The sequence below is a fragment of the Buteo buteo genome, chromosome 3, assembly GCF_964188355.1.
Source record: "Buteo buteo chromosome 3, bButBut1.hap1.1, whole genome shotgun sequence".
NCBI lineage: Eukaryota > Metazoa > Chordata > Aves > Accipitriformes > Accipitridae > Buteo > Buteo buteo.
The window spans coordinates 35,592,268-35,620,139 of NC_134173.1; the positions used below are offsets into that span (position 1 = coordinate 35,592,268).

Below are 27,872 nucleotides of genomic sequence, written 5' to 3' on the forward strand. Positions count from 1 at the left end.
TTGATGCTGTGAATGTACATGCCTAAGTGTAGCAGTGAGTTATTAAGACTGTGACTATTACCAGTATTTTTTTTATTTATTTACTGTATTCACTAGTTTTTGGGAGCATTCTTTGTGTGCTCTAGGAGAGACAAAAACCCCACAAGTCACTTTTTTTAAGATAACTAAAAATTCTCACTAGAAATTTCTGTACAGTAAATCAAGCTGGTACCCTTTCTAAATAATCAACAACATTCTAAATGTCAACATATTTTTCTATTGCACATATTCCAATGCATCCACCTTCTGAAAAATATACAACTTTTGCTAATTTACAGTTATACCATCACAGGCCACTTTTTTCTTTGACTCTTCTAATTATGGGAAGCATGAGAAAGACGACCTTCCCTTTCCTCACCCTCTTCATTGTACATCAGAAGCTAGTATTCTTGTCTGCTGGAGTTCAGACAATGTCAAAGCGGAGGAAAAAAAAGAAAAAGAAAAACAATAAATGGGGCTGTCTGCCCATCCTTCCACTGTGTGAACAGGGAGGGTTTGAGACTTAGCATTTTTCATGGGATAGGATTGTACCAAGACTTAACAAATTAAAAAATAATGTTTAGATACCTCAGTAAAAGGAGTGATTTTGAGGGGGAGACTTTTAGAAACACATCTCAGTTATGGATTACCGTACAGAGAACTGGTACCAATTAAAGAAAACTTTTTGTTTAAAGTACAGATATGAATGTAAACCAGGCTTTAGCTTAAAACTTAGATTCACAAGCACAGTTTTAGGTTCCTACTTTTAAAGGTTAGCCAATAAATTTGGGCATATTGTTTAATGCTGTGAATTTCTCATGAATTGAGTTTCTGCAATGTAATTTGCTTTGTTAGATAAAGTTCTATGTTTAATGTCTGTTGGTGTTCATCTTAGAAAGAGAGATAATCTACTTGAGTAGAAAACTGGTATTTATTTCCCAAAATTCTTAATAAAACGAAAAATAGTTTTACTGTTATTCTGCCATTTGATGATAATTGGTTTTTGGGGAGAGGTGTGTCTGTGACTCAATATGATTGCATCTTTTCATTACTTTGCTGGGAAATTTTTTAGAATGTTTTAAAATTTGTGTCTAAAACAGTAGTTATACGTTAAGGTATAAGGTAACTTCAAAGATAGCTTTAAGAAAGAAATACGGGTTTAATTTTCTTTATCTTTGTCACAAAGTTTATTTGTTGATTCTGAAGGAATTAAGTTGATAAATGCAGTGCTCAGGTAGCAACCTGTGACATTTTAACCTGGGTTCAAAGCTTCTCTTGTAGTTCAGCTCCCTCAGAGAACCTTTGATGTTCTTACATTCATTCACCCCTCATTTGCTATTGTCTCAAGTATTTACCTTCTAGCGTTTATTTAGGAAAGGTATTCTAGGATGTAGCAGAATATCTTAAAACAGAACCATGGTAGGATAGAGATGCTTGCAGAGATGTTAATCACCCGTGATCTGTCATGTACTTAGATATAAATGGCAAGGTCAATACTAAACATATGTGATTCTGGATTATTTAAAAGGGAGGAAGAAACTGTATGCTTCCTTGAAAGATATGTCTGTCATTTTCTTTTTGTGATACTTTTCAAACTTGAGCGCTGATTTTAATTTTTTTAACACCAACATTTAAGTTGAGTTAGAAAAAATTCCTTGAAACTCACTTGAAAAATAAGCTTTTCAACATATAGTTACTTTTTGTATCCCTTATAATTTTCAATATTAGCTTTTCACAGCTTTGTGTGAGCAATTAGTAATAGGTGTATACAGAAGATTTCTTCTGTCCTGTTCACTGGAAATATTAAGTAGCTCATGAGGCATTTGATATCTAAAATGACTGGAACACCTGCCTTGTCTTCATCACAAGGCTGACCAATGGGACTTTATGCATGAGGTTGAAAATTAAACTGTGAAGAATTAGCATAATCTGAATGCACAAGGTGAAATCAGAATTACATAGTTATAACTTTTTCTCAAGGGGAACACTGCTGAGAGTTTATTTGTTTGCATACTTCCTGGGTATAAGATTTATTTATTGAATTTTATTTTAGAAACGTTTTTTTAAATTCCATGAAAGAATCATTAAGGTCAGCTCAGTGAATTCACTGCTTGTTTTAGGGATCTACAGAGGGGAATTATTAAATATTGCTGAGGGCTGAGTGTAACACAGGACACGATTTGTCTTCTCTGCAGTTTCTGAATAGCAATTCCTAAATGAACAAAGCCGTACTATGACATTGAAATGGTAAAAGAAGGATTTAAGTATGGAATGAAGAAAAATTAGCAAGTTAGTTTCACAGTCAAAGCTAAATATTAGCATAATTCTTCATTAAAGTTTAAAAAACTAAGGATAGAAGGAACTTCAGGGGCTGACTAGTCTGCCTCCTCACAGGTTGCGCAGAGAGGTTGTGGAGTCTCCATCCATGGAAATAGTCAACAGCCATTTGGACATGGACCTGGGCAACAGGCTCTAGGTGGCCCTGCTTAAGCAGGAGGGTTGGACCAGATGCCCTCCAGAGGTCCTGTCCAGCCTCAACCATTCTGTGATTCTGTGACTGGATGCAAGGTCAACTGTAGCTGTGCCATCCTTAACAGGTGTTTGTCAGCCTAGTTTTAAAACATATTTATTCTCTATTCATAAAAACTGGAGGGTTTTGTATTTTCCATAGGCAACATATTCCAACACTTCTACTGTCTTTGCCTTCTTTAGACTCTTTTTCTTATCATTAAAGCTAAATTTTCCTTAATGCAGTTTAAGTATGTTACGATTTTCTATCCTGTCCTCTGTGGATATTAATCTATACTGCACCAACAGTCTAGGAACGTGAAGACTGTTATTTTGTCTCCTATTCTGTGAGGAGAAAGGAAAGCTTGCTTCACAGGCTGCAGAGAACATACATATCTACGTAGCCCAGTGTGATGGGGTTTTTCTCTTCCTCTCAGCAGCATGACATTGTTGACTGTGTTTATTCTTTTTCTTCAGTACTTCTTCTTGATTTTAAGTTCCTCATCTTTAACATAGATTATTCCTACCTCACTAAAATACCTTGCATTTGTCCATGTTGAATTTTATCCTATTATGTTTAGGCCATTTGTGTAATTTTCAATACTAATTACGGTCTTGCTCTTGAAACTTCTTGCTGCCCCTCCTCACTTGCTGGAAGTTTGCAAGTTTAATAAATATATGCACTTTTGTATCAGTCAACTTGGTAAAAAGTTTATTTTTACTGCTGGTTGATCCATATAAACTCCAGTCTATTTGTCCTTCCATTTTGATAGTGAACCATTAATAAACAACCTCTGATTTTTGTTTTACAAAGAAAATACTTATGAAAAAATGACTATGGCAATTCTGCTCTGTGTAAGTTTTACTGCAAGAAGAAAAAGCTATCTATGGAACTTAGTGCAAGCAAACTGTGTATATCTAATGACTATACATATTTATAGAGGACCTTATCCTGAAGGAGTCAAAATTTCTATGCCAATTATATATAAGCGAATCCTTATCACAAAAATGTAGTTGTTGCTTGGAGAGGGCATAGCTGTAGTTTAATATTTCACAAGTAGCACTACCCAGGGTTTAAAAATGCAAAATAAAAAAATACATCATTTTTTTCCAGGGGTTTCTTCCTACTTATCTTTAATAAACTATCTCAAATCCCTAAGCTAAGAGCCTGAAATTATGCAGTATGAAATCACTGTGTAAACAAAACTATGAAAAGAAAAAAAAAATCCAAATTGGAATTTTATGTATACTTAGTCAGCAGTATCAATACCTTTATTTTTATAAAAAGGTAAAAATGGTTTCTTATCAAGTGGCCAAGATCTTTTGTATTATCCAAATTTGAGTGTTTAAATGTATAAATTAATTTTTCAGTATTTCTTAATTTGTTTTTACTAAGAGTTTTGTATCTTGTGTATTTTGGCATCAAATAGAATTTATACAAGGAATAATTATATCTGATTCATTCACTTATTTTTTAGTAGAGTAACTGTAAATAGTTGACTAATCATTATTTGCTAGTTTGCTTTTCTTATAGTCAGAGACGTTGGTACTCATTTAAAATCAAACTTCAGCTTGCCATAGCTCTTTTTGTAATGAAAATAATGAAAAAAATCAGGTACTCTAGTATTGGTTATGTAGTCATGTGTATTATACAATAAGTGCTGATTTATATACAAATATAGCCATTTTTGTTCTATCTGTACGATTTGCCACTTTACAGTTTTCTAGGATCAATATGGAAAAATGTTATTAAGCTTAGAAGAAAGGAGAGTTAAGCTGCAGTTCCAGAACAGCTCACAGAATGCACAGTAGAAATGAAGGTTTAATTTTGGCCTTGGGTTCCTCACTACTAATTTTCTTTTGGACCATTGATTTACCCTTTTACAAATTGACTGTAATCAGTCTGTTACTGCTAATCCCTGAGTAGTCATCCTACCAAAGGCGAATCTGCTAAAGCGTCCTAATGATGCTCTGATTCCCCCAGAGTTTTAGCAGGGAGAAAGGGAGTCTGAGATGAGTATCTTTAGGTTCAGCATGGAACTGCACTTAAAACTGGAGAGGGGAAAGGGAGAGGCACACGATCCATGGCCTTTTTCTGCTCTGCTGCAACTTTGGACTGGTTAGTTAGAACATATGTTTGTCCTGAGTTCCCAAAGGTCCAGAACAGAGTTAGTAATATTAACATATCTTTTTGTAAAGCATTTGTGGGATGAAAAATAGCATATAAATGCCCTTTGTAGTGAGATGGTATACAAAAGTTGAGTTGGAAAAAGTATGAATTCTTTTTTTCAGGATGTCCTCAATTACAATGTAAGAGCAGTAGATAGAGGCCTGATAAACACAACTTTGAGTTGATCATCTAGCATCACAGTCACATAGGAACTCTCAGGGAGTGCTATATCCACTTAGTGTCTTGCTTTAGTTCTTGATACAATGGCTGTTCAAAATAATGTCCAGTTAAGCTTGTGACAAAGGGGTGAAGCTGCAGCTACTTCTGTGATCTTAATGTGCTCAGTTGTAGACCCTTCAGAAACTTCTGAAATGGTAGTTCTCAGCTTCTTCCTTCCTGGACCACTCTTCTCTTTAGACATGCAGTTATTCCATGGAACTGGGTTCTGGTCAAAGCTCCTTCTCTTAGATTTACCCAGAAAGGTGGTTAAACACTTTGGATTGAGAACTTTGGTTTTTTAATAATTTGTTGCTGTGGAATTTATACAATTGATTTTTAATTGTTTACTTTCTGGAAAATTGTCTTAATACTATTAACCTTGCATCCAACCCTTCTAAGATTCAAGCTGGTTAGCCATTTTTAAACTATTTTTAACATAGCAGTGGGTAATAATTGGTTCTTGAAAGAAAACATTCCCTAGTGAATGTATCATGCTTGTAAAGTAACTAGGATAGATTTATTGATTCTGGCTAGAAATTTAAAACATAACCTTGAATGTTTTGTGATCTTCCCAGTGATATGTCCAAATTACTTCTGGTGCCATGTATTGTATTTAATTCACTCTATTATTTAAATTATTTCTATTGAAATATATTTAACTAAGTTATTTACTAAGATATGTCACTGAAATTTACAGAGCTGAACAAGTAATTTATTCACAATATTTGCTATCAAATTCTGTCATACAGATATGTCTTTCTACTCACCTCTTATTTCAGTATTGCAGGATAGATTTTGATCTACAGCTGTATAAACAATGACCTTAATGCATGTCTCTTCTGTGCATGAAATCACATTGTATATATGTGAACCTATAAACTCTTCTTATGTAAGTAAAGATGAATAATAACCTGTGCTTTGTAAAAGCAGCCAATAATCAGCAGTCTGTGTCCCTATAATTTATAATAATGGGGTTTTTTAATCCTAATTAAGTATACATTTTAGGCAACTATATACTTCAGTATTACATGTTATTTAAAGTTTTTGTATGTACTGCCATTGCAGCTGTCTAATCACTCACTGCTGCAACACTGTTAGTTTTTTACTGTAGTACTATAAGAAGAAATGTGTCATATACCTCTTCTCATCACTATAGTTTTAATCCAATAAACCCAACATGTGCAAGTACACACATAGTAAGCTGGGAAACTATTTCTGTAAGGTCTGTGCAAGTAATCTGTTTCTGTTTGGGACAGCATCTGAATGCATGTCACAATCTACTAGTTTTCAAATACAGATTTCTTAAATATCTATTTTATTGAAAATATCTAGCAAAGGAAAAAATAGCTCTGGGTATTTTTTTTCTTTGAATATGATAATGTATGTTTACTAACCACTTGCAGGTAACTATGAGCAGCAGTGGTTTCTTTTGTTGAAGGAAACTTTGAAACGTGAAATTTGAAATTTCAGGTTAAGCCAATGACATTAAAGGCCACGGTTTATAAACACATACAGAAAATCCATAAGCATACTATCAAATGTTTTGTAACTTAACTGTTTAGAGGAAAAAATACCTATTGAATATTTTACCTTTTTGTATGCTTAACAGTAAGAACTCTCTTGAGACATAAACATAAACCCTGTATGCATCTGTCAAAGTCATTCCCTAGATTCCATACTCATGCCTGTATGTAATTTAGTAACTGAATAACTTTATCTTATCTTCTTGTTTCAATTTCAGATTAATTTAGTGCTCCTGTAAAGTGAAGTTCTGGTAGGCTAATGTCTAGCCAGTGCTGTGTTAAGATTCAGTATCTAGTTAGGGAAAGCTGACAGACTAGCAAATCCCCATTAGTATGGAACCCTTCCAAAGACAGGTGATATATCCAGCCTCAGTCCTGTGATCACATCTTTAAATAAAACTGAGTTGACTGTATTTCAGAATATTTATAAAGCTACAGGCTGCAAAGAAAATCCTAAGAATTAGTTTGAAATTATTCATACAACTATTAATTAGCAACTTATGTACAACAATTACTTATCCAGATCAAATCTTTGTTGCTTGGATTTTGGTACTGCATTAGTCAGACAAGTGGCAAAAAATGTGTGGCTACACTGTTGCAAACCTGAAAGGGAGTTTTAAAAATCCACCCAGCTCCCCCCAACAAACTGATTGCACGGATAGATTTGCTTTTTATGGAAAGGAGATAATCAATGGGGCTTGATTTTTACTTATCAGTAGTTCAGGTCTGTGCTGTGGTATCTACTGACAGTGGGTTAGGAGTATCTGCAAAAACAAAATTGCTGAGGAAATGTATTAATTGGTAATTAAGAAACAAACATGAAGAACAAGGAAGACACTAAAAGCAAAAGAAGTAATGTAATAATATTTCATGATATTGAAGGAAAAAAAGGACAGATACCAGGACATATGCAACTGTAGGTAATCTTTTAGTGCCAGGAACACATGCTTGCTGATGTAACTGCATCTTCACTAGCAAGGTTTTCCTGTTTAGATAGGCAGCCGGGTAGTTTTACTGCTGAACGGATCTTGTGTTTAGCTGGCCTAAGATTAAAAAAAAAACCCAAACCAAAACAACAGAAACCAACTTTTGCAGCTCTGTTGAGTTCTGAAAGCTGCCAAGAAACTACTATATTATGCCCTGTTCCAAACACTGAGTGAGCACATGCAATCTGGCCCTGGAAGGAGCTGCGGGTCCTTCCTGAACAGGACGTGTTCTAGAGTTAGCTATGAGGTCAGACTTTTTTCTGTGCTTAGTTGCAATGCAAGTTAGGTTACTAAAGTTTTTCAGTTGGACTTTAAAGAATAGATGAGAATTACTACTACATTAGAAGGCTTGATCTTCCCCTTGAGGAAAGATAAAGCAAGAAGTGTCTTTGTTTGAAAAGCTTTTATTTTTCTATTGAAAAAGTAAACTTTTCTTGCAAGAACCTAGCTTAAAGTATTCAATGGCAATATATCACAAATATAGTCTAACAAACAGTAACGAGAAGGCTACCTAGGACAATATAAAATGTTTACATCTGTCAGTGACATGCTGCAGATATATGACTGGTTTTCCTCAGAAATGTTCCATTTGAAAGGCAAATGTAGCACCTTCTTCATTAAAGTACCTTTTGTGCTGCAGAAAGTATTAATCAAGCAGCTACAAAATTCTTTACAGCTCTGTACTTTCCTGTTCACAGTATGTCTGTGTGGCTCCCTTAGCTGACAGATACTCCTCCCAACAGCTGTAGAGTTTTTAGAGGGGTAGTTCTGAGGCCCCAGCAGGTAGCAGGTTGGCTGTACTACAGATGTTGGCTTTTGGGGAAAATGGGCTCCCTCTGGTGAGAGGTTGAGTGGTTGTCAACTGAACTACATAGGTGTTTTGGCTTGTCTTAGTTCAGATTTTATTTTTAAATGGACTATCACAGTACTTGAGCACCCACATGCTCTGGCATATAAAGTGTTGCTAGCAACTGTCAACGCTCGTTGTCTTTATTTCCTGAAGTGGCATAGGGCTTGCAATAGCAAATCTTGCAATTTTTCACTAACTGGGAGGGAAGGCTAGGACACTGACTGCTGGAAACAGATGCCTACAGAAGTTAGGTATTACAGTTGTGTAAGACAATTTCAGCGTGCTTCAGTTCCAACTCTGGGCTTAGTAAATCAGCAGGGTAGTTGGTTAATATTTCTTAGGCATTTTTCAGTTTATCCTGTGCTGAGAGACTTACTACCTTTACTTTTTGCAGGATGCTGGTCTGAACCAAAAAGCGTGAATATGCTTTGCTTTTGTAGCAAGTATATTTATACACATGTAAACCCAGAAATTAAAGCTCTCTAGTCATCCAGCTTGCTTCATTAATTCAAACTTCTCCAGGTTTTAAAGGTAGAGGACTGTCAACGCAGTACATCTAGGTACTACAGAAACTGTCTCCTAAAGAAGATTTGACTGAATTTTTAAAAGCTGAAAAGGCTATTAAATTTATCATTGAAGCAAGGTTTCTAAATTGAATGTTCTCACAACATTCACATCAGAGCCCCATTAAACAGGCATCCTATCTTAATGGAACTGGTAAACTGGAGATAGGTGGGTAGAAATCTTAGATCTTGCAGGTTGTTTGCAGTAGGAGCGAGGATCTCTAGTTCTTGATCTAGCTACAGAGTAAGTTTATTGAAATTCCCGGGTCAGTTTCTTTTTTAAGTTTTCTGTTCTGTGTGATAACTGCTCTCTCATCCTTTTAGTAAATACCCTTCAAAGGGTGTTGTGAAGATAAAAAGGTGATGTTAAGGGGACAAAGCAGGAGGAAAGGGGACTTTCGGTCTTAGGCTTTATTCAAACAGAAATAGGCAGCACGAGTAAAGTAGGTGTGACTGCTGAACTGCAGCTAGATAATTCTAAACATATCTCAAGCCCAAGTAATAATGACTGGATCAAAAAAACCCAGCCTGCATTGTTCAACTTAGCTTGAAGGTTTCTGCAGCCTTTTATTTAGTTGCTAACTGTGTCAGGCATGATCCAATGAGGGGCTGTTCCCTTCTCTCTCACAGCTCAGTCGTAGTCAAAGGTGTTCAGAACACTGAATATTAATGGATTCTAGGCAGAGAAATTGTAGACTTCCTTGTGCCCTGTAAAAAAAGCAGATGCCTGCCACTGAAACTGCTGCAAGTTTGGTAAATAGTGGTAGAAACATGATCAGATTGACTGCTTTGGATTTGGAAGATGTGCAGGTGTCTTCTTCTTATAATCTACAACTTTATATGATGTTTCAATGGAACATCATTGGAATGTCAATTAATATTAAATTAATATTTAAATAATTGATATTAAAATTAAAATTAAGTTTATGCATTAAGAGTACTCAAGGAAAATAAATATCAGAAAACTGAACAGCTGCAGCTATCAAGAGATGAAACCAAGTTCATTTCCTGAACCTTGCAACTGCCTGATTTTTTTCTTTTTGTAGTTTATTTATCTAGATAAATGTCAGATGTCAAAAGTTGTATTGCACTTAATCACTGAATGTAATTGCAAAGATAGAATGAAAATCCAGAGCATTTCCACTGGGCAAATTTTAAAATTACAATGTTAAACAATTTGATATTTTGATCTGCAAGAACAGCACAAAATTTTTTATTCATATATCTTGGTTATAAAGAATGCCCTTTTTGGTCATGTAATAGAACAGGTATTTTTAAACACCATTACCTCTGCTTCTATTTTCAGGGATTAGGAATTTATTTTAAAATAAGTGTATTGTATTGTCCATCTTGGAAAAAGGTTTTATTCAGCTTTAGTGTTGTTGAGGATTTAAATCCATTCTTAATTTCTCTCTGATCTTACTTGTTCATCACTGCTGATTCATCAGAGCTGCAGATGGCAAGCCATTGACATTTGGATTTAGTCATCATTTAATAATTTTGTTAGTATCACTAACACACTTCTGCTAAACTGCTAGCATAGGATTATTTCCATATGCTAAAATCCCAGACCATCTCTTCTGCAACCGTAACTAATTAGCATGATGGAACCGTAACTGCACAGCTCCAGGCCTAGCTACTTTCTCATTTGTATAGTGTAACAATTTTATTCTGGCTAAAGACAAAGAACTTTACACTTTGAAATTACTGTGAAATATTGCTACCTACTAAAAAAAAGCAGTATCTAGACATACCCTACAAGATTGCAATAGCATTATATATAGTAGCATAGCCTACCTTCTAGAGAATCTTATGACATTGGTTCTTCTGGCCTTGTTAAGGATACTCTGGGAGCTGAGTGGTGCCAGTGAAGAAATTTATTTCACTCCAGTGTAACTGGGATCAACTTTTTAATCATACACTTACATGACTTGTCCTTCACTGGGAAGTGTCCCATCACTTCAGCATCTGGTGTGTCAGAATAAATCTTATATTAGTACAAGTTTGCAATAGCTCTGCTGACATAAAACCAGCATAAATAAAAACAGGGGCTAAGCCAAATTGTTTAGTTTCAGTTCAGATCCCTGATCTTTTGGAGTAGCTCCAGCATTGTATAAAGCATTCTTTTTTTTTTTTTTAAATGACTTATATGTACTCAAGTATGAAAACTAACAGGATTTCTGTTCTTGGAAATTCAAGTGTAGGGGGGTTCTATCTGGCCCCAGCCATTGTACTGCTTCGTGGTGCTATGCAACTCATTCTCAAACTGAAGGGCACCGAAACTGTAATGAAGTTGGGAACTCCTTGTGTAATCAAACTGCTGGAATTCTGTTTTACAGAGGAAAACGCAACAGGTCTGTGATCTTAGTCTCATGAATTAATCTTTGTATTAAAGTAGTAGATGAATTTATTAATATAATGGGTGACGAGCCTTGGATCTAGATTACGTTGTTAGCAATTTGAGGAAAGTGCCATTTCTAGGCTTCCTTTCAATGTCATTTAAACTGAGGAGCATTTGCCATTGATTTTATTGGAATTTGTTTGGGTCCACATATTATCTGTCTGGAACAGGTATTACAGAAGTACCTAGCACTCGCGTCAGTTAAACATGTCATTTCCCGTTGATTCCCATACCTTTGATTTATGTCTTCAGACGGGGGTAGGGAAGGCGTTACAGCCGCATTAAAGCCAAGCCCAAGCAGTCCCGTCAGCGGCAGAGTTAACTCCTTCCTAGGAGAAGGCACGGTGGAGGCTCTCGCCTGCACCTCAGGTCCTCCAGAATGTGCACCTCCGGAATTCAGCTTTAATGCAAACGCTCAGTAACTTCATAGAAAAGACGTTTCCCTCAGACAAGGAAATTTTCTGACTGTCCTCCAGTGCAATGACACGGGCATGGCACATGGCACTATGTAGGTGAAAGAACGAGAGGTGGCAAGATGTATGTATCTGTATATGTACAAAGTACGTATTTCCTAGCACCGAGGAGAAAGGCTGAGCGAAATGGGAAGGTTGTCCAGGGCTCTCCCGCCTCCCGTGCGCTCGGCAGACCCAGGGCTGAGCCTGGCGAAAGGGACAGCACCGCAATCCCTGCACGGGAGTTCGCTTGCGGCTGAGCCCGGGGCCCCTCCGCGGACAAATGAATGGCACCTCTCCCTCGGTGGCTCCTCTCAGACTTCCAGCCTGATCGGTGCCGGGGCTCGCCAGCTCCAGCTTCGCCTCGGCGTAGAGAGGGCTGCGGGAAAGCGGGCCGCCCCCCGGGGAAGCCAGCGGGAGCGCCGGGGGAAGGGGCCGAGGGGGGCAGCTTGAGGGGCAGGGCGCGGGGAGACGGCGGGCCGCGGGGCGGGAGCCGCGCTGCCTCCTGCCCGGCAATGCCCCCCGCCCTGCCCGGCCCCCAGCCCGCCGGCCGCGGTGCAGGGGGACGCCTCGCCCCCAGCCCGCTGGCCGGCGTGGCTCGGCGGGGGGGGCCCACTCGTGTCCACCGGGAGGCGAAAGCGCTCTTACCTCGGAGTGGGAGTCGCGCACTTCCCTCTGGCCCCCGCCGGACGCCCTTCAGTCCTAAAAAGCGGGGACAGCGCTGCTTCACACACCCCAGCGCAGCCGCGCACAGACGCGGGCAGCTTGTTGTGCGGGACCGTGCTGTCCCCCCAGCCTGGTGTCCGTCCCCCGCAGCTGCCGAGCCCGGGGCGGTGGTACGAATTTCCACTGAGGCGGCTCCGCTCTGGGTGCTGCGTGCAGTTACGAGCAGCAAGCTTTTTGCGGGTTTGCGTGTTCATGTGCGTTTGCTAGAAAGCAATTTGCAGATTAAACTGACGCAGGGGGAGCGGTAACTTTTTAAATGTTGGGGACTATTACTTTGCTGTAAAGTAGCTAACGCTGTTTCGATAGTTAGAGTTTCTGAAAGGGTCGGGTTTCATTTTGGGGGGGGTTGATTTTTTTCCTTTCAATAGTGGGTCATTTTTGACCAGGGCCTCTCTGATCCACGCACTTTCCTAACGCAAAGTCCCGAAAAGTCTTCATTCGGGGAGATTTCTTGCACTATGCAGCGTTGTGGGGCTGGGCTGCTTTCATTTAGTGGTTTTGGACTGCTTTAAAGAGGCAAAGCGTATTGCCTTTAAATACAAGTTTAAAAAAGGCTCTTGTCTTGAGAAACTGCTCGATTTGCAGGAAACCCTCCGGATGTTTGCTGCTTTTCATGTGGCATTTGTGGTCGGCTCTGATAACGCTGGGAGCACCACTTCCAACACCACATTCTGTAATGGACCTGAAATAGAAACACATCTCTCGCCGGAGGATCCCCGCTCCGCGCCCCCGCGCTGTGTACCGGCGGGTTTAAAAGGTCAATAAATCAGAAGGATGAACTCTCGGCGGCATTGTTAGGTTGGGAAAGTTAACGAATGACCCCAGGAGTCGTGCGACCACGAAGGTTTCAGGTCAGAAGAAGCTCTCTACTAAACGCTCCAGGGAAGTGAGGTATAAGCAGAGAGCGCAACTGGAGACCGAGTCAGTGCTGTGCGGTGTGTTTTAAAGTTACAATTCAAAAATACCTAAACAGTCAAAACAGAAAGCGAGAGAAGGGGTGAGATAATTTATTTATGACGCCAGGGGCACTGAAAGGGGCACAAACTGCCAACATTTTCTGTACAAACCAGGGAGCTTTTACTTTCTCGGCTAAGATTCAAAACACACCTTTCTTCCTTTGATCCCAGATCAATGAGCTGTAGAAGCAGTTTGCACAAATCTCCCAAACAAAGTCAGCGGCAGTTTGCTTAGTTTATTACCTCACGTTCATTATATAGAAAAACATTTTCTTTTCTGATGGAAGTGACAGCCCCAAAATTGCTGTAAAGTGTATTTGTAAGCAGTCCCTCCACTGGTTGAACTTTTTCAGTGCAAGCTCTTGCAGGATTTGTTCCTTTGGCTCACGAAAATGTTTCTGCTAAATAGAGTAGAAGGGACAGTTTGGCGTTTTAACAAGATCAGCTCGTAAAAAAGGTAATACTCTCTTCCACGCGTTAAACTCCTAGGTGGTCAGTTTTGTCCGAGTGAGTAACACGGCGTGAGCTGGGAACTGATCTGGGAGTCAATGGAGATGGACTGAATTCGTTAGGGTAGCGCATTGTTGCCTTCTTGGTTTTTGTTTTGCTTGGAAGTCATCTTGCTTTCCCCCCTCAGCTGAGTATTCTGTTCTCTGCAGGGAAAAATATACACACTTCCCTCCTGCAGGAGTTTGCTTCAGACACGATTTGGATTCTGTTTAATTCAGAATTTCCTCTGGGTATCGGCCGTGCTTCGGTGCGTGACCTGTCCTCGGGCAGCTGGCCTAGGCTGAAGGGCTGAGTCCTAGCACGTCGGGTCGGGAAATGTCACAACCTCAGCCATAAAACTAAAGTCACTGGCACACCAGCCTTAAAAAGGTACGCCCTGAGGTAGCGTCCCAAAGGCGTTGGACTAAAAACGATTGAAAAAGCACTGAATTCCTAACAAGCGTTCTTGGTTATTACTGTCGGTTCTGCGATGACGATCGGCTTTGCAAGCAGATTATGTCCCAATGAACTTCTTTTGCAGTCAATTTTAAATGCATTATACTTTTGCAAGAACAGTGTTATTTTATACTAGTATGAGATCAATTTACACATATGTATGTGTAGGAACATTGTTTTCGCCTCCACTGCTTCTCACAGCATCTGATACAAGGAAGAAAAGCAGAGCTGCCGCTCGTTGTGTTGGACTATCACATGTGTTTGCAGAGGGAAAAAAAAAAACCAAATAAAACCTCCTCTTTGCTTGGTTTTAGGCAGATACTAGTCTTTTGGCAATGGTTCCGACTCCTCTCAATAGGGATAAATACAGGATACCATTAGTCTGGAAATATATCGCTTGTTTATAATCTCTAACAAACAGAGGGGAGCAGAGAGCACGAATGCAGAAGTGCCTCGAAAATTATCCTCCCCGGTGTTCGTCCTGGGCAGCTACCGCTCGCCACTGCGGTTTTCTTCTTTTTAGAATACCTGCTGGCTGCCAAGTGTAAAGGAGCAGGTTTTACGTTGCACGAAACAGGAAATTCAATGTTAGAATAAGTTAATGGTGATGCTGGCTTCATTCATTTCATTTCAGCGAGAATTCTCACAATATTGGTTTATTTGATCGAAGTGGCTACCCAAACAAAGGTGTCCTTAACCAAATAAACCTCTTTGATCTTCAGTTTAAAGCTAAGCGGTTTCTCAAATAAGCATTGATGCATTTAATAGCACCACATAGCAATGCAAATATTGATCAGAGCGCCCGTGAAAACACCGTATTTTACATTAGTTTGTGTGCCTAAGAAGAACATAAATGGTAGTGAGATAGAATTTGTGTTTATTCTGAAGTGACGGACTTTTTACAGATATCTGTTTGTATTTACAGTTTATTGATTCAGGCAAATCAGAGAAATCCCGAACGAGGCAATGTGATAAGCGATACGTACTGCAAAGCTCAATTTAAATAATATCTAAGGCAAATTACGCTACATACAATAAATATTTGCATCTTTGGCGAATACTGAATAACCTTATTACGACGGATGAAAAAGTGGGATGGGATATATTTCGTAGGATTTACTGTGGATTCGGTATCCTACTGGCCCACGCAGTCTACATCTTGCATGGGATTACGAGGCAAAATATGCCGAGGTAGTACTGGAGGGTAGGAAGCTGAAGTGTGAGACACAGGTGATGCCTTGGCTTATTCTTCCCAGGAACTTTCTAAGTCTGCCTAGGGAAGAAGCCCCTTGCGTCTCTCTGGGTGTTGCGGGGTATCTAGGTACGGTTGGAAATAATCTGTCTCTTCCACCTCCTCCGTGTCTCCGCCGGTCGGGGTTGTCCCTTTCTGGCCGGGCCGTGACGGGCGGCTGTTTGCCGGAGGACAGGAGGGTAGCGCACGGAGCCGGTGGGCTGGTCTCTGCTGCCATTGCGGGGAGCGGGGCTGAAGTCCGAAGGCCGTTTACGAATGCGCTGTCGGTTCCCCCGAACAACTCCCCCGGTCCCGCGGGGGCGAGGGCAGCGGCGCCCGCACCGGGCCCCGCGACCTGCTCAGGTGCCGCGCCGCGCCGGGAGGAGCCCCGGGGCCGCCCCGCGCCGCAGCGGGAGCCGCCGCCGCCACCGTCCGGCGGCGCGCGCCCGCCCCCGCCGCCCCATTGGCCGCCCCGCAGCTCAAATAGGGCCGGGCGCCGGGCACCGCCAGCAGCGAGCGGGGCCCGAGCGCCGAGCCCGTGCCGCGGCCCCGCCGGAGCTCTCGGCCTCGGCGGCGCGCCCCGAGATGAGCAGCCCCGATGCGGGCTACGCCAGCAGCGACGACCAGGCGCAGGGGCGGTGCTCGCTGCCCATCATGATGCCGGCCGTGGGCCCCTGCCCGTGGGCAGAGTCGCTGAGCCCGCTGGGCGAGGCGAAGGCGAAGGGCGAGGCGGCGCCGTCGGGGGCGGCGGGCGGCCGGAGCAAGAGCGAGGCGCGGATCCGGCGGCCCATGAACGCCTTCATGGTGTGGGCGAAGGACGAGCGCAAGCGGCTGGCGCAGCAGAACCCGGACCTGCACAACGCCGAGCTCAGCAAGATGCTGGGTGAGCGCGGGCGGGCAGAGGGGGGGGGGGGTCCCGGCGGGCAGAGGGGGGGGGGGGGTCCCGGCGGGCAGAGGGGGGGGGGGGGGTCCCGGCGGGCAGAGGGGGGGGGGGTCCCGGCGGGCAGGGGGGGGGGGGGTCCCGGCGGGCAGAGGGGGGGTCCCGGCGGGCGGGCGGGCTCGGGGGCTGGAGGCGGGCGTCGGTGGGCGGCCGGCCGATCGGTCTGACGGTGCTCGTTGGGCGCAGGTAAATCGTGGAAGGCGCTGTCGCTGGCAGAGAAGCGCCCGTTCGTGGAGGAGGCGGAGCGGCTGCGGGTGCAGCACATGCAGGACCACCCCAACTACAAGTACCGGCCGCGGCGGCGGAAGCAGGTGAAGCGCCTGAAGCGGGTGGAGAGCGGCTTCCTGCAGCACGGCCTGGCGGAGGCGGCGGGGCCCGGGCTGGGCAGCGAGGCCGGCGGCGGCGGCAGGATGTGCGTGGAGGGCCTGGGCCTGCCCTACGCCGAGCAGGGCTACGCGGCGGCGGCGGGCGCGGGCCACTACCGGGACTGTCCGCCGCTGGGCGCCGCCTTCGACGGCTACAGCCTGCCGACGCCGGACCCGTCGCCGCTGGACGCGGCGGAGAGCGAGGCGGCCTTCTTCGCGGCGGGGCTGCAGGAGGAGTGCGCGCTGGTGCCCTACGGCTACGCCCCGCACCCGGCGGCCGAGTACCCGCCGGCGGCGGCGGCCGAGAGCCCGGCGGGCGCCGCGCTGCGCCGGCACCTGCCGCCCGGCGAGGCGCTGGGGCCGGGCGGCTCGCTGCAGGGGCTGCTGGGCTGCCCGGCGCCGCTGCACGCCTACTACGGGCAGGCGTGCCAGCCGCCGGGCCCGGGGCGCGGCCCGCCGCTGCCGCCGCCGCTGCCGCCGGGGGCGGTCGGGCAGCCGTCGCCGCCGCCCGAGGCGGCGCCGTGCCGGGAGCAGCTGGAGCACTTGCCGCAGGAGGAGCTGCTGGGCGAGGTGGACCGCACCGAGTTCGAGCAGTACCTGCGCTTCGCCTGCAAGCCCGAGCTGGGGCTGTCCTTCGCGGGCCACGACGCCGCCGGGCTGCCGGCGCCCGAGGGCGGGGGACCCGTCTCCTCGGCCGTGTCGGACGCCAGCACCGCCGTCTACTACTGCGGCTACCCCGACGTGTGAGCAGGGACTCGCTCGGGGCCGCGCCGCGGACTGCCAGGGAGGCGCCCGGCCCCGCTCCGCTCCTATTTATGTAATTTATTTGAATCTTGAGAACTGACAGGGTATCCGTGACCTGCTCGAGGTTTAAAAGGCGACGCGCGGTCTCGCTGTCCATGTTTTCCAGGTCTTACCATCGCTGTCCTACAGTGACGTCTAAAACTGTTCCTGCTCTGGAATCGTGATAGTAGTTACACGTGTGGAATACAATTTCCGAGATCTTGTTCGAGATCCATACGCTTTTGTAATGTTGTACAGAGTGCTGGTTTTTATATGTTGGATTTGTACAGAATAATTTTGCACTTTTACAAATAAAGGGGAAATAATAAAACTGGTTGCTGATATCTCCTCAAAGAGATGTTATCGTCCTTTGTAATTGATTATTATTGCTTTTTTTAAACTACTTTTATTAATGTCTATTCCACTAAGCATTAGGTCCTGTCACCCTTTCTCTAAACATAGTCTTTTTCTGTCTCTCCTGCTCAAATTATAAACAAAACTTTAAGCGTTCAGGAACTGTCTACTCTACGGTGTTATTTTTTTATTTTTATTTCACCTTTATTGGTGGTTTCTTAGATGGGTGATTAATAGGACTCAATTAAAAAAAAAGTGACCTATTTTATGTTTGAAGTGTAATAAGGCTGTAAGAATGCTCTTACAGATGTAGGTTAGGGTTTGGGTGTCTTTTTAATGTAATCGTGGGCACGTGGGTTGCCATTAAGAGTAGCGACTGGCTGAAGGGGCCGGATAAGCTGTAGCTAAAGCACCTCGCCGGGGAGAATGTCTTTCGTTTCCCAGTAGCTGTCCTTGCTGCGCCGGGGGAGGGGGTGGCAGGGGGGGATATCAGATCTCCGCTGCGGAGAACGAGAGCCGTAAATCGGGGTTCAAAGTAGGTGAAAAACTTCGACACGAGCCTCTGAAGGGGGAGGCCGGCTAGGAGCAGCCCTCTTGGGCACCCAACCACGGCGTCACCTTTAACCGTACGGCACAGGATCTTACCTTTTCTTTCCTAAACAAATTCCTTATGCTACGTCATCGCAACTATAGATAGAAATATCTTTGTGATTGACAAATATGCACCCTGCAGGTAAACTTCCGTGGAAAAAGGTGTTTTCATTTAGATGTTAGGGCTGAGTCCAGCTGTGGGGTGGGGCTGATAAATTAATTATGTTTATTACTTAAATCGGGGGGAGGGAGTAACAGTAATCTGGGTCGTTTGCTTCCTAAGATAAAGCTGTGGAACTGAGCTCTAGGGAGGAGGGGACTGGGGTTGAAGTGGCAGACTTGTCCACTGATTAACCGGTCTTTCATAAGGACGGGAAATTAAATTGGGTGCATTTTCAAATTACATTTAAAGAGGCTACAAACTATGTTTGTAGCCGTGAAAGATAAAATAGTGTACAGAGACCCACCTGCAAACTGCCTCGGTCGATGAGTTTCAAGCATAGCTTCGTTAGCAAAAATTGACTATGTAATTACATACTATTAGTGAGTCTTGAATTAAAATGCGTTCAAACCCTTAGCATTCTGTAAAATAGTCTACCTTCTAGTTTTTCAATCTTCCCATTTTACTTTTCAGTCTTCAGTTCTCAGAGGTATGCCTAAAATACCCACCCTGCCACTCTCTTCACTCTTCTTCCACGTGTACACAAGAAAAATGATGTATTCCTGAATGAGGTAATGAGGTGGTACCTCCAGAGAAGGACATTAGATGTCTTCTTGATATTTTAATGTGGAAAAAATTATTACGTGTTCCTAAGCATAGACACATAAACCCAGTAAAGAAATATGCATGAGAAATGATGGGTTTGCATTGGTTGAGTTTTCCTTTTATTATAGGGTTTTAACCTACAGGATTAAATTATATTCATTTTGCCCTTTTTGCATACATTCACAGCTTTCTGGAGGGAAATCACTTTGGCTGGTTTTGGAAATAAATCATTATTATGCTTTTGATAACTTTGGCCACCATTTCTTGTCATTTTAATTTTAGGTGCAGGTTTTGCTCCCTTCTCTCCTTCACCCTAACTTGTCAGACAGCTGAAAGCTGAAGTGAACTTGAAACTGTAAGTGGGCTCATGATGAAGGTTGAAAACCTTCTACTTATTTTTTATAATAATACCAGAAGTGATTGACAATAAATTGTGTTAAATAAATATATAGGTTTTGGAAAAAGGGTTGGGCAGCATAGCAGTTCTGGGTGCCAAATAGTATGTGGTGATGATGTATAGGCAGATCTTACAACAACCCTTTGCACAGAGCTTTTGCAGACTCAAATCAAAGGAGCATTATTTTCCTGTATATATCCAGACGTGTAGCTTTTTTTTTTCCCTTTGTGTGAGAACTGTCTGATCCTTCTTTAACATATCTAAAATGTGGCAGGCTTATGCACTGCCAATATACTTGGAGCAAAATTTTCTGAAGCTCCATCCAAGCCCTATTTTCCAGAGAGCATCCTGACTTTCTGATTCTAAATGTTATGCACCCAAATCTCCCATAGCCCTTTTGAAAACGTTAAACCTTCCTCACGTCCCATGAGTTTCTATGACAATCGGGTATTAAAAGAAGGACCCCAAACTGATTAATTGTCTTCCACAAGTAGTTTCCATGGCACGGTCCTGGCAGTCAGGCGGTGAAAGTGGTTCCTACCTGCCTCGGGAGGCTGTGGAGAAGACTGCAAGTGTGTGCCACAGACCAAGGTGCCCCTTGGCCTCTTCACTCCACTGTACTCACCATGCAGAGTTGGGGTCTACCAATGCCACCCCGTTCCTGGCACTGCACCCAGGGCAATTCGCTCCCTGGAAATGGCATCTGCCCTTAGCCGTTCTGGTTTACTCCAAAAACTAAACCAAAAAGACCGAGTGACATCTTTAAACACCTCTCTATCCTTGCCAACAGCTGCTTTCCAGTTAAACAACGGCATCAGCAGGGCAGGGCCTTCAGGCCCCTTCCCACAGGGACGGTGAGTGCTCTCTGCAGCTCACGCAGGCCACTTGTGCCCCAAAAGTATTCAGCTCTTCTTTTTTTCACCCCTGTCTTACCAATTTGTCATGTTTCAAGGGGTCCGTAGTTGGATCTTGATTTTTCCTAACACAGCCAAGCTCCTTATGTGGGTGTTGCACTGCAACTAGAGGAGGCTGGGTTTTGGGTTGGTTGGTTTGTTTCTTTGGTTTTTTTGTTTGTTTCTTTGGGGTTTTGTTTGTTTGTTTGTTTGTGGAGTTTGTGTGTGTGTGTGTGTGTGTGTGTGTGCACGCTCTCTCTCTTCCTTAGGTACATGGGTAGAAAAGTAAGTAGGCCTAATCCGAGAGAAAGAGATTTCAGACAAAGGTGCTGAATTAAAACCAGCTCAAGGTTCATCTATACAGGGCAGGTGACGGGGAAAAGTCAGGAGGCGAGAATAAAAACACGCTTGCTAATGGAGAGTAGCTGGGACTGGAAACATCAGGAAGCAGTGGTCTTGTGCTCTGAAAAAATCAACATTAACTTAGCGGATTTCTGTCTGTTTCTGGTAGCTGTATGCTTTTCAAACTAGGAAGACAGTAATCCGTAGAAGACATTAGCAGCAATACTGCTGCAGTATTTCTCTTTGTAGACAAGTTTTATTCATTTACGCGGCGACCCTGCTCTTGTTTTGGACTAAATACCTCCCCTGGCCCCCCTCGCTGTTTACATCCCCCGTGAAGGACAACAAAAAAATCCTGCTTTTAGCATGCCCACACGGGAAGGCATACTGAACACTATCACCAGCCACACAGGAGTGGGTAATGGCACGGCCGTGAACAGCACGGGTACACCCAGCGCGGGTGACAGTGACAGGTCCTTTCCAACCTTGCGACAAGCCTCAGTGAAAGCAGCATGGTGCCGAAGCGACTGGTGGGGCCGGAGGGGGCTGTGTAGGGTCCCCGGCCTTACAACAACGGACGGGTTATCGCCCTTCCCCTCCTGGGACACCCACCGCCTGCCCCCCCTGCGCCGTGTCCCCCGTGGCTCTGCCTACAGCCTGTGGTGAGAGCCGGCTGCGTGGCCGGGGCCTCACAGCTGTGGGTGTCCCGCAGTCCTCAGGGCTTCGCTTTCCCTTGAGACCGGCTGTCAGATTCGGTTGCAATAGCCCAACGACTCAGATGGGACAGAAAAGCAGCGTGAGTATCTCCTGGGGTTCTTTACTGAGATACTCGAGTGGGTCAGGGCCCGACAGCAGCTAACTGTCTGTATTGCTGCACTGAGTAACGCGTGTTACGGACAGGGCTGTGAAATCCAGTACTTACATACCCACATTTGCTTAACTTTAAACAGACAATTAATGTGTTGACTAATTAAATGCCTGCAAGATCAGAGCTCAGTCACCCTGCTTCAGCTTCCCGTCTACAAAAAGAGGACAGCTTCTTTCACCTTCTGCACGTTTGGAGGCTCTTAAACACGGCACCTGTCTCTGCGTCTAACGCAGTGCACTGAGCAGTCAAGGCTTCTCGCAGACTGCTACTTTGTGATACTTGATGTGTTTTACCATGACTGATTTACTCAGGAGTTCACAAGAGGTCCCTGGCATAAAGAGACTTTGACTAAGAGGTGAATCCTGTCCCAGAGCAAATGCTATGTAATTCTTCTTATTCCTTTTGACAGCTGAGTGACTTCTCTCTAGTTTGGATGCTGCTGAATCTACCCTCGATTTTATTCTTTGGGCTGGAGAAAAAAACCTCAAAGCCCACAGTTTCCGAAGGAAAAAAAAAAAAAGAAAAAAAAAAGAAAAAAAGAAAAAAAGAAACAACAAAAAAAGGAAATTATTGTCATCGGGAATAAGCAGTTTCTACATGTAAAACGGCAGGTTATGAACGCCTTGGCACTCGTGTAGGAAGAGGGTAAGTTATTTGTTCCCTCTGCCTGCTTGGGGGGCGCAGAGCCGCCCGGAGCCCGTTGCTGTCGACACTAACTGCTGATGTGTTCCCACTCCGGACTGCAGTGGCCCATAGGCGCTTGTCGTGTCCCAAGGCTGAGGACCGGGTGGAATTACATACTTACATTATTTCTGAAACTTGTTTCAAAGCCACCCTTTTTAGAAGAGTATGTGACTTTTTTTGCCGCCCCTCCTAATGTCCTTTCTTTATGCTGCTGAATCTCTATTTTTGGCGCTCGGAAATCATTCGTACTCAGGGGAGCTGCTGATAGCAATGATGATCGGTAGAGCCGCTTCATGGGACAAGCGCTGTAAACCCACGCTGTCAAGTTTTTACATGTCGTGCACGAATTGTGTGATGCAATTCACATCGCTGCGTGAGGCAGCTCGCCGGACGGTGCTTTGAGCCGGTCAGCTATGATTTCATCCGGTTGGCCCCTTTCGTGTCTGCCGAAGAAAACCTGCAGCGTGCTCGGGAGGCTGCGTGTCTCCCGCCCAAACGTTCGGCACCCATCTCTCCCGCACGTCCCAGGCAGGGACGGGGACAGGGACAGGGACAGCGGGCGCCGGTTCCCAGGTGAAGCGGGCCGGTGCGGCGGGCGCAGCCTGCGGGTGGCGGATCCGCGGGGCGACCCGCCGCCGCCAGCGCTCGCCCGGCAGCCTCCGGGCGGCGAAGCTGACGGTGGCCTCTCTGTCCCGCTGCCAAACGGCACGAACGGAGGGCGCAGTGGCGGGCACGAAGGGGTGAATCGAGAAGACGGGGCCGCCGCGCAGGCGTCCGAGAAGGGCAGCGCTGCGGGTCCGGGCTCGAAGGCAGCCCGCTAAAAGCAAGGCGGAGTTCCAAGACGGGTCCTGTCTCCCCCGCCCCTGTCCTCGAGGATGCCAAATTTGGCCCTAAAAATCGACGCCCAGTTACAGCGGGGAACGGGGCGGCTGCCTGTTTTTATACTGGGGGAATTTAAAATACTTATCTAAAAAATACAAGTGATCTTTTGTGTGTGCGTGTGCGTGTGTGTTAAAAACTGGAGCGGAGAAGCTACCCTTTCCTGCAGTTTAAGGGTTTTAAATATAAATATATTCAGCTAATCTCTGTCCGAATGGTTCTCTGTCAAACGTAGGTTGACATCATTATCATCGTTATCATTAATGACAGCTTGATCTTTTCTCGAGTGTGTAATCCGACCCTTCTCCCAGCCTGCAGGCATTTATATTCGCTTTTCCGAGTTCCAGACTTCGCGTGGAGGATGAAGGACAGAGTAACTCATGTCACTGCTGTTCCTTGCTAAGAACTAACACGAAATCGTTCAGTCTCGACTTCAGAGAAACGCGATCGCAGAGGTAACGGGCAAGAAATTGTACGGTGCCTTAAATAATTGCCGTGTCGGTAGCTGGAGAGAAGACGGGGGGTTCCCCGAGGGCAGCGAGCTGTCGGGGGTGCTCCCGCCCCCGCCCCGGAGTCACCGCTCCGCCCCGGCGGGAGCGCGGCCCGCCGCGCAGCCGGCGGAGAGAGGCTGACACGGAGAAGCGCGCCCTATTACAGAGAAAAAAGGCGTTATCTTTAACGGTCGGCAACCTGAATTAACGAGGGCACGATTTATTCGTCACCCCACCTCGCCCTCCCCGTAACTGCACACCCTTTTTATTTAAGCGAGAAGCTGTAATTTCATGTACGACGGCACGGATGTTTCAGCTTGCACGGTTACGCTGCATAAGAAAACGGTCCAACAAACACACTCCGGGTCCTGTCAACGCTGCAGATCGCTCGGCTGCTCGTTTATGGGCAACCTTTCTACGCATTCCTCCTGCACGAAATATGGCACTACCGAAATACCTTCCGAGGTACGCGGTGAAAAATAGGGTCATTGGTACGATTGCAAATACGACCAAATACTAGAAAGCTTAAAATGGAAGAATTATTACAGCTGATGAGAATGTCCCATTTATCAGGACCGCGCTCGCAGTGATGGCACTCGGACAGAAATAAAAACAATACGCAAAAAAGCCCCCTCCCAAAAGATCGTTTTAGGAAAAACAAACAGTATTGTCTTCGCAGCCTTTCTAAATAATGCGATGAATTGAGGGTCGGCGAAATTATGAACGCGCCGTGATTTAATGAAACCAAGTTGCCAAGGAGGCAAAGCACGGAGGGGGAAAGGCACGAGAGGATCCCGCGGAGCAGCGACGGTGACAGCCAGATGGGGAGAAATCTCTCCCCGTGGTCGACGCCACGCCGCCGCGGCTGGGAGCGCGGCTGGACCCAAGCATCTCCGCGCCGTCCCCACGGGGCACCTGGCTGTGGGGGGGAGCGGGAGCCGCGGGGGCCCCGCGACCTGCTCAGGTGCCGCGCCGCGCCGGGAGGAGCCCCGAGGCCGCCCCGCGCCGCAGCGGGAGCCGCCGCCGCCACCGTCCGGCGGCGCGCCCGCCCCCGCCGCCCCATTGGCCGCCCCGCAGCTCAAATAGGGCCGGGCGCCGGGCACCGCCAGCAGCGAGCGGGGCCCGAGCGCCGAGCCCGTGCCGCGGCCCCGCCGGAGCTCTCGGCCTCGGCGGCGCGCCCCGAGATGAGCAGCCCCGATGCGGGCTACGCCAGCAGCGACGACCAGGTGCAGGGGCGGTGCTCGCTGCCCATCATGATGCCGGCCGTGGGCCCCTGCCCGTGGGCAGAGTCGCTGAGCCCGCTGGGCGAGGCGAAGGCGAAGGGCGAGGCGGCGCCGTCGGGGGCGGCGGGCGGCCGGAGCAAGAGCGAGGCGCGGATCCGGCGGCCCATGAACGCCTTCATGGTGTGGGCGAAGGACGAGCGCAAGCGGCTGGCGCAGCAGAACCCGGACCTGCACAACGCCGAGCTCAGCAAGATGCTGGGTGAGCGCGGGCGGGCAGAGGGGGGGGGGGGGTCCCGGCGGGCAGAGGGGGGGGGGGGTCCCGGCGGGCAGAGGGGGGGGGGTCCCGGCGGGCGGGCTCGGGGGCTGGAGGCGGGCGTCGGTGGGCGGCCGGCCGATCGGTCTGACGGTGCTCGTTGGGCGCAGGTAAATCGTGGAAGGCGCTGTCGCTGGCAGAGAAGCGCCCGTTCGTGGAGGAGGCGGAGCGGCTGCGGGTGCAGCACATGCAGGACCACCCCAACTACAAGTACCGGCCGCGGCGGCGGAAGCAGGTGAAGCGCCTGAAGCGGGTGGAGAGCGGCTTCCTGCAGCACGGCCTGGCGGAGGCGGCGGGGCCCGGGCTGGGCAGCGAGGCCGGCGGCGGCGGCGGCAGGATGTGCGTGGAGGGCCTGGGCCTGCCCTACGCCGAGCAGGGCTACGCGGCGGCGGCGGGCGCGGGCCACTACCGGGACTGTCCGCCGCTGGGCGCCGCCTTCGACGGCTACAGCCTGCCGACGCCGGACCCGTCGCCGCTGGACGCCGCGGAGAGCGAGGCGGCCTTCTTCGCGGCGGGGCTGCAGGAGGAGTGCGCGCTGGTGCCCTACGGCTACGCCCCGCACCCGGCGGCCGAGTACCCGCCGGCGGCGGCGGCCGAGAGCCCGGCGGGCGCCGCGCTGCGCCGGCACCTGCCGCCCGGCGAGGCGCTGGGGCCGGGCGGCTCGCTGCAGGGGCTGCTGGGCTGCCCGGCGCCGCTGCACGCCTACTACGGGCAGGCGTGCCAGCCGCCGGGCCCGGGGCGCGGCCCGCCGCTGCCGCCGCCGCCGCTGCCGCCGGGGGCGGTCGGGCAGCCGTCGCCGCCGCCCGAGGCGGCGCCGTGCCGGGAGCAGCTGGAGCACTTGCCGCAGGAGGAGCTGCTGGGCGAGGTGGACCGCACCGAGTTCGAGCAGTACCTGCGCTTCGCCTGCAAGCCCGAGCTGGGGCTGTCCTTCGCGGGCCACGACGCCGCCGGGCTGCCGGCGCCCGAGGGCGGGGGACCCGTCTCCTCGGCCGTGTCGGACGCCAGCACCGCCGTCTACTACTGCGGCTACCCCGACGTGTGAGCAGGGACTCGCTCGGGGCCGCGCCGCGGACTGCCAGGGAGGCGCCCGGCCCCGCTCCGCTCCTATTTATGTAATTTATTTGAATCTTGAGAACTGGCAGGGTCTCGCAAACCCCGTCTGGGCGGAGATATGCCACTATCCTGCAGATTAAAAGCGTGGGTCAAACTGTTTCTCGACTGGTGTGCCGGCATGTTTACATCTTTTTTACGTCCGTGCCCAAAGTTACTGTTGGTCTTGCAACATCATCACGGTCACTTGTTTGCCCAGAACACGTTTTTATTAGCTGTTTTTAACTCTGCTTTATTTATCCTTTTTTTTTTGTACTTCAGGAAAATAAATGTATGTACAGCTGTTTCTGTCATTCTTTTTGGCCATATGGCCCTTTAGGGAGACTAGTCTAAAGTTAAATCAGTCATGCCCTAAGGCGGAGTAAAGCAAATGCAGATACTGAGGGACACTCTCTTTAACCATTACAATGGCTCTAAAATGGTCTCCAGCACTAAAGATGTTTGCTCCCAGGCGTGGCTGTATTCCTGTTACATAGCTGAATGGCTACACCTGTGCTGTCTCTTGGAGTACAGAACATGTGACTGTACTTAACTGTGGTTTTTGTAGGTTTTTTTCTGGTTTGTAAGTGCCAAGTGGAATTTGCAGGTGTTATTAATGCGTTGGGAAAAACCTCCTCCCCAAAACTATAGTCTCTATAACAAAAGAAGCTGGGTAAGTTTGAGATATTACTTTTAAAGTGTGCCTGGAAGCTCATTGGGTTTGGATACTTGTAGAGGTGAAGGTGATTTTGCTTTACATAGTGATTTCTGTTTGAACTGAATGATTCACAAATAGTATTGGTACTGTATTTACAAATTCATTTACTTTCTGCTACCTACCTTCATGTAGGTTTATGCCATTTTGTGTCATGGGGTTCAGGCTTCTATTAGTAAGGAGAAGAAACAATGCAGCCCAAATGCTCATCTCAATTGCTCTCTATCAACTGCCAATATCAATTAGCCATTAAACCAGGAGTTTTTTTCAGTGTGTTGAGCTGTACTGCTCTTGACACTTCTGCCAGTACAAGAGTACAACTACATCTCATTCTTATCATAACACTCAGGTGAGCAGAAAGCGAACAACATTTGATGTTTGTCTTCTGTTTGAAAGGCACTGGCTGGGGTCAATCTACAGTAACTAGTAGAGAATTTGAAATATTTTAATTTGCAAATGACAGTTCAAAGGTGATATCAATGACGTAACATAAATATCTTTAGGTAAGTGTACTTTATCTTGCACTAGATTCTTAGACTACTGAGTTGTGGATGAAGAAATCCTGCAAAAATTCCATTTGTGTAATCCATGCTTGGTTTTATAAAAATCATATGATAAGGACCATTTTTTG

General features: G+C 46.6%; 2 protein-coding genes and 1 long non-coding RNA gene across 3 annotated transcripts; 2 read left to right on the plus strand and 1 right to left on the minus strand.

The window, feature by feature from the left end:
* Positions 1–10,642: 10,642 nt before the first annotated feature.
* On the minus strand, positions 10,643–12,502 carry LOC142029471 (uncharacterized). The gene is made up of 3 exons (XR_012649934.1): positions 12,339–12,502; positions 11,472–11,742; positions 10,643–10,805 (listed from the first exon to the last, which is right to left on the minus strand). It is a non-coding gene; the product is annotated as an uncharacterized LOC142029471 (long non-coding RNA).
* Positions 12,503–16,069: 3,567 nt separating this feature from the next.
* LOC142029472 (transcription factor SOX-17-like) lies at positions 16,070–18,085 on the plus strand. The gene is made up of 2 exons (XM_075024323.1): positions 16,070–16,431; positions 16,675–18,085. Exons 1-2 carry the CDS (start codon positions 16,134–16,136, stop codon positions 17,598–17,600), a joined length of 1,224 nt encoding a protein of 407 aa, XP_074880424.1. The 5' UTR covers positions 16,070–16,133; the 3' UTR covers positions 17,601–18,085.
* A 6,941-nt stretch (positions 18,086–25,026) lies between these two features.
* LOC142029473 (transcription factor SOX-17-like) lies at positions 25,027–26,831 on the plus strand. Its single transcript, XM_075024324.1, has 2 exons — positions 25,027–25,383; positions 25,548–26,831. Exons 1-2 carry the CDS (start codon positions 25,086–25,088, stop codon positions 26,477–26,479), a joined length of 1,230 nt encoding a protein of 409 aa, XP_074880425.1. The 5' UTR covers positions 25,027–25,085; the 3' UTR covers positions 26,480–26,831.
* Positions 26,832–27,872: the final 1,041 nt, after the last annotated feature.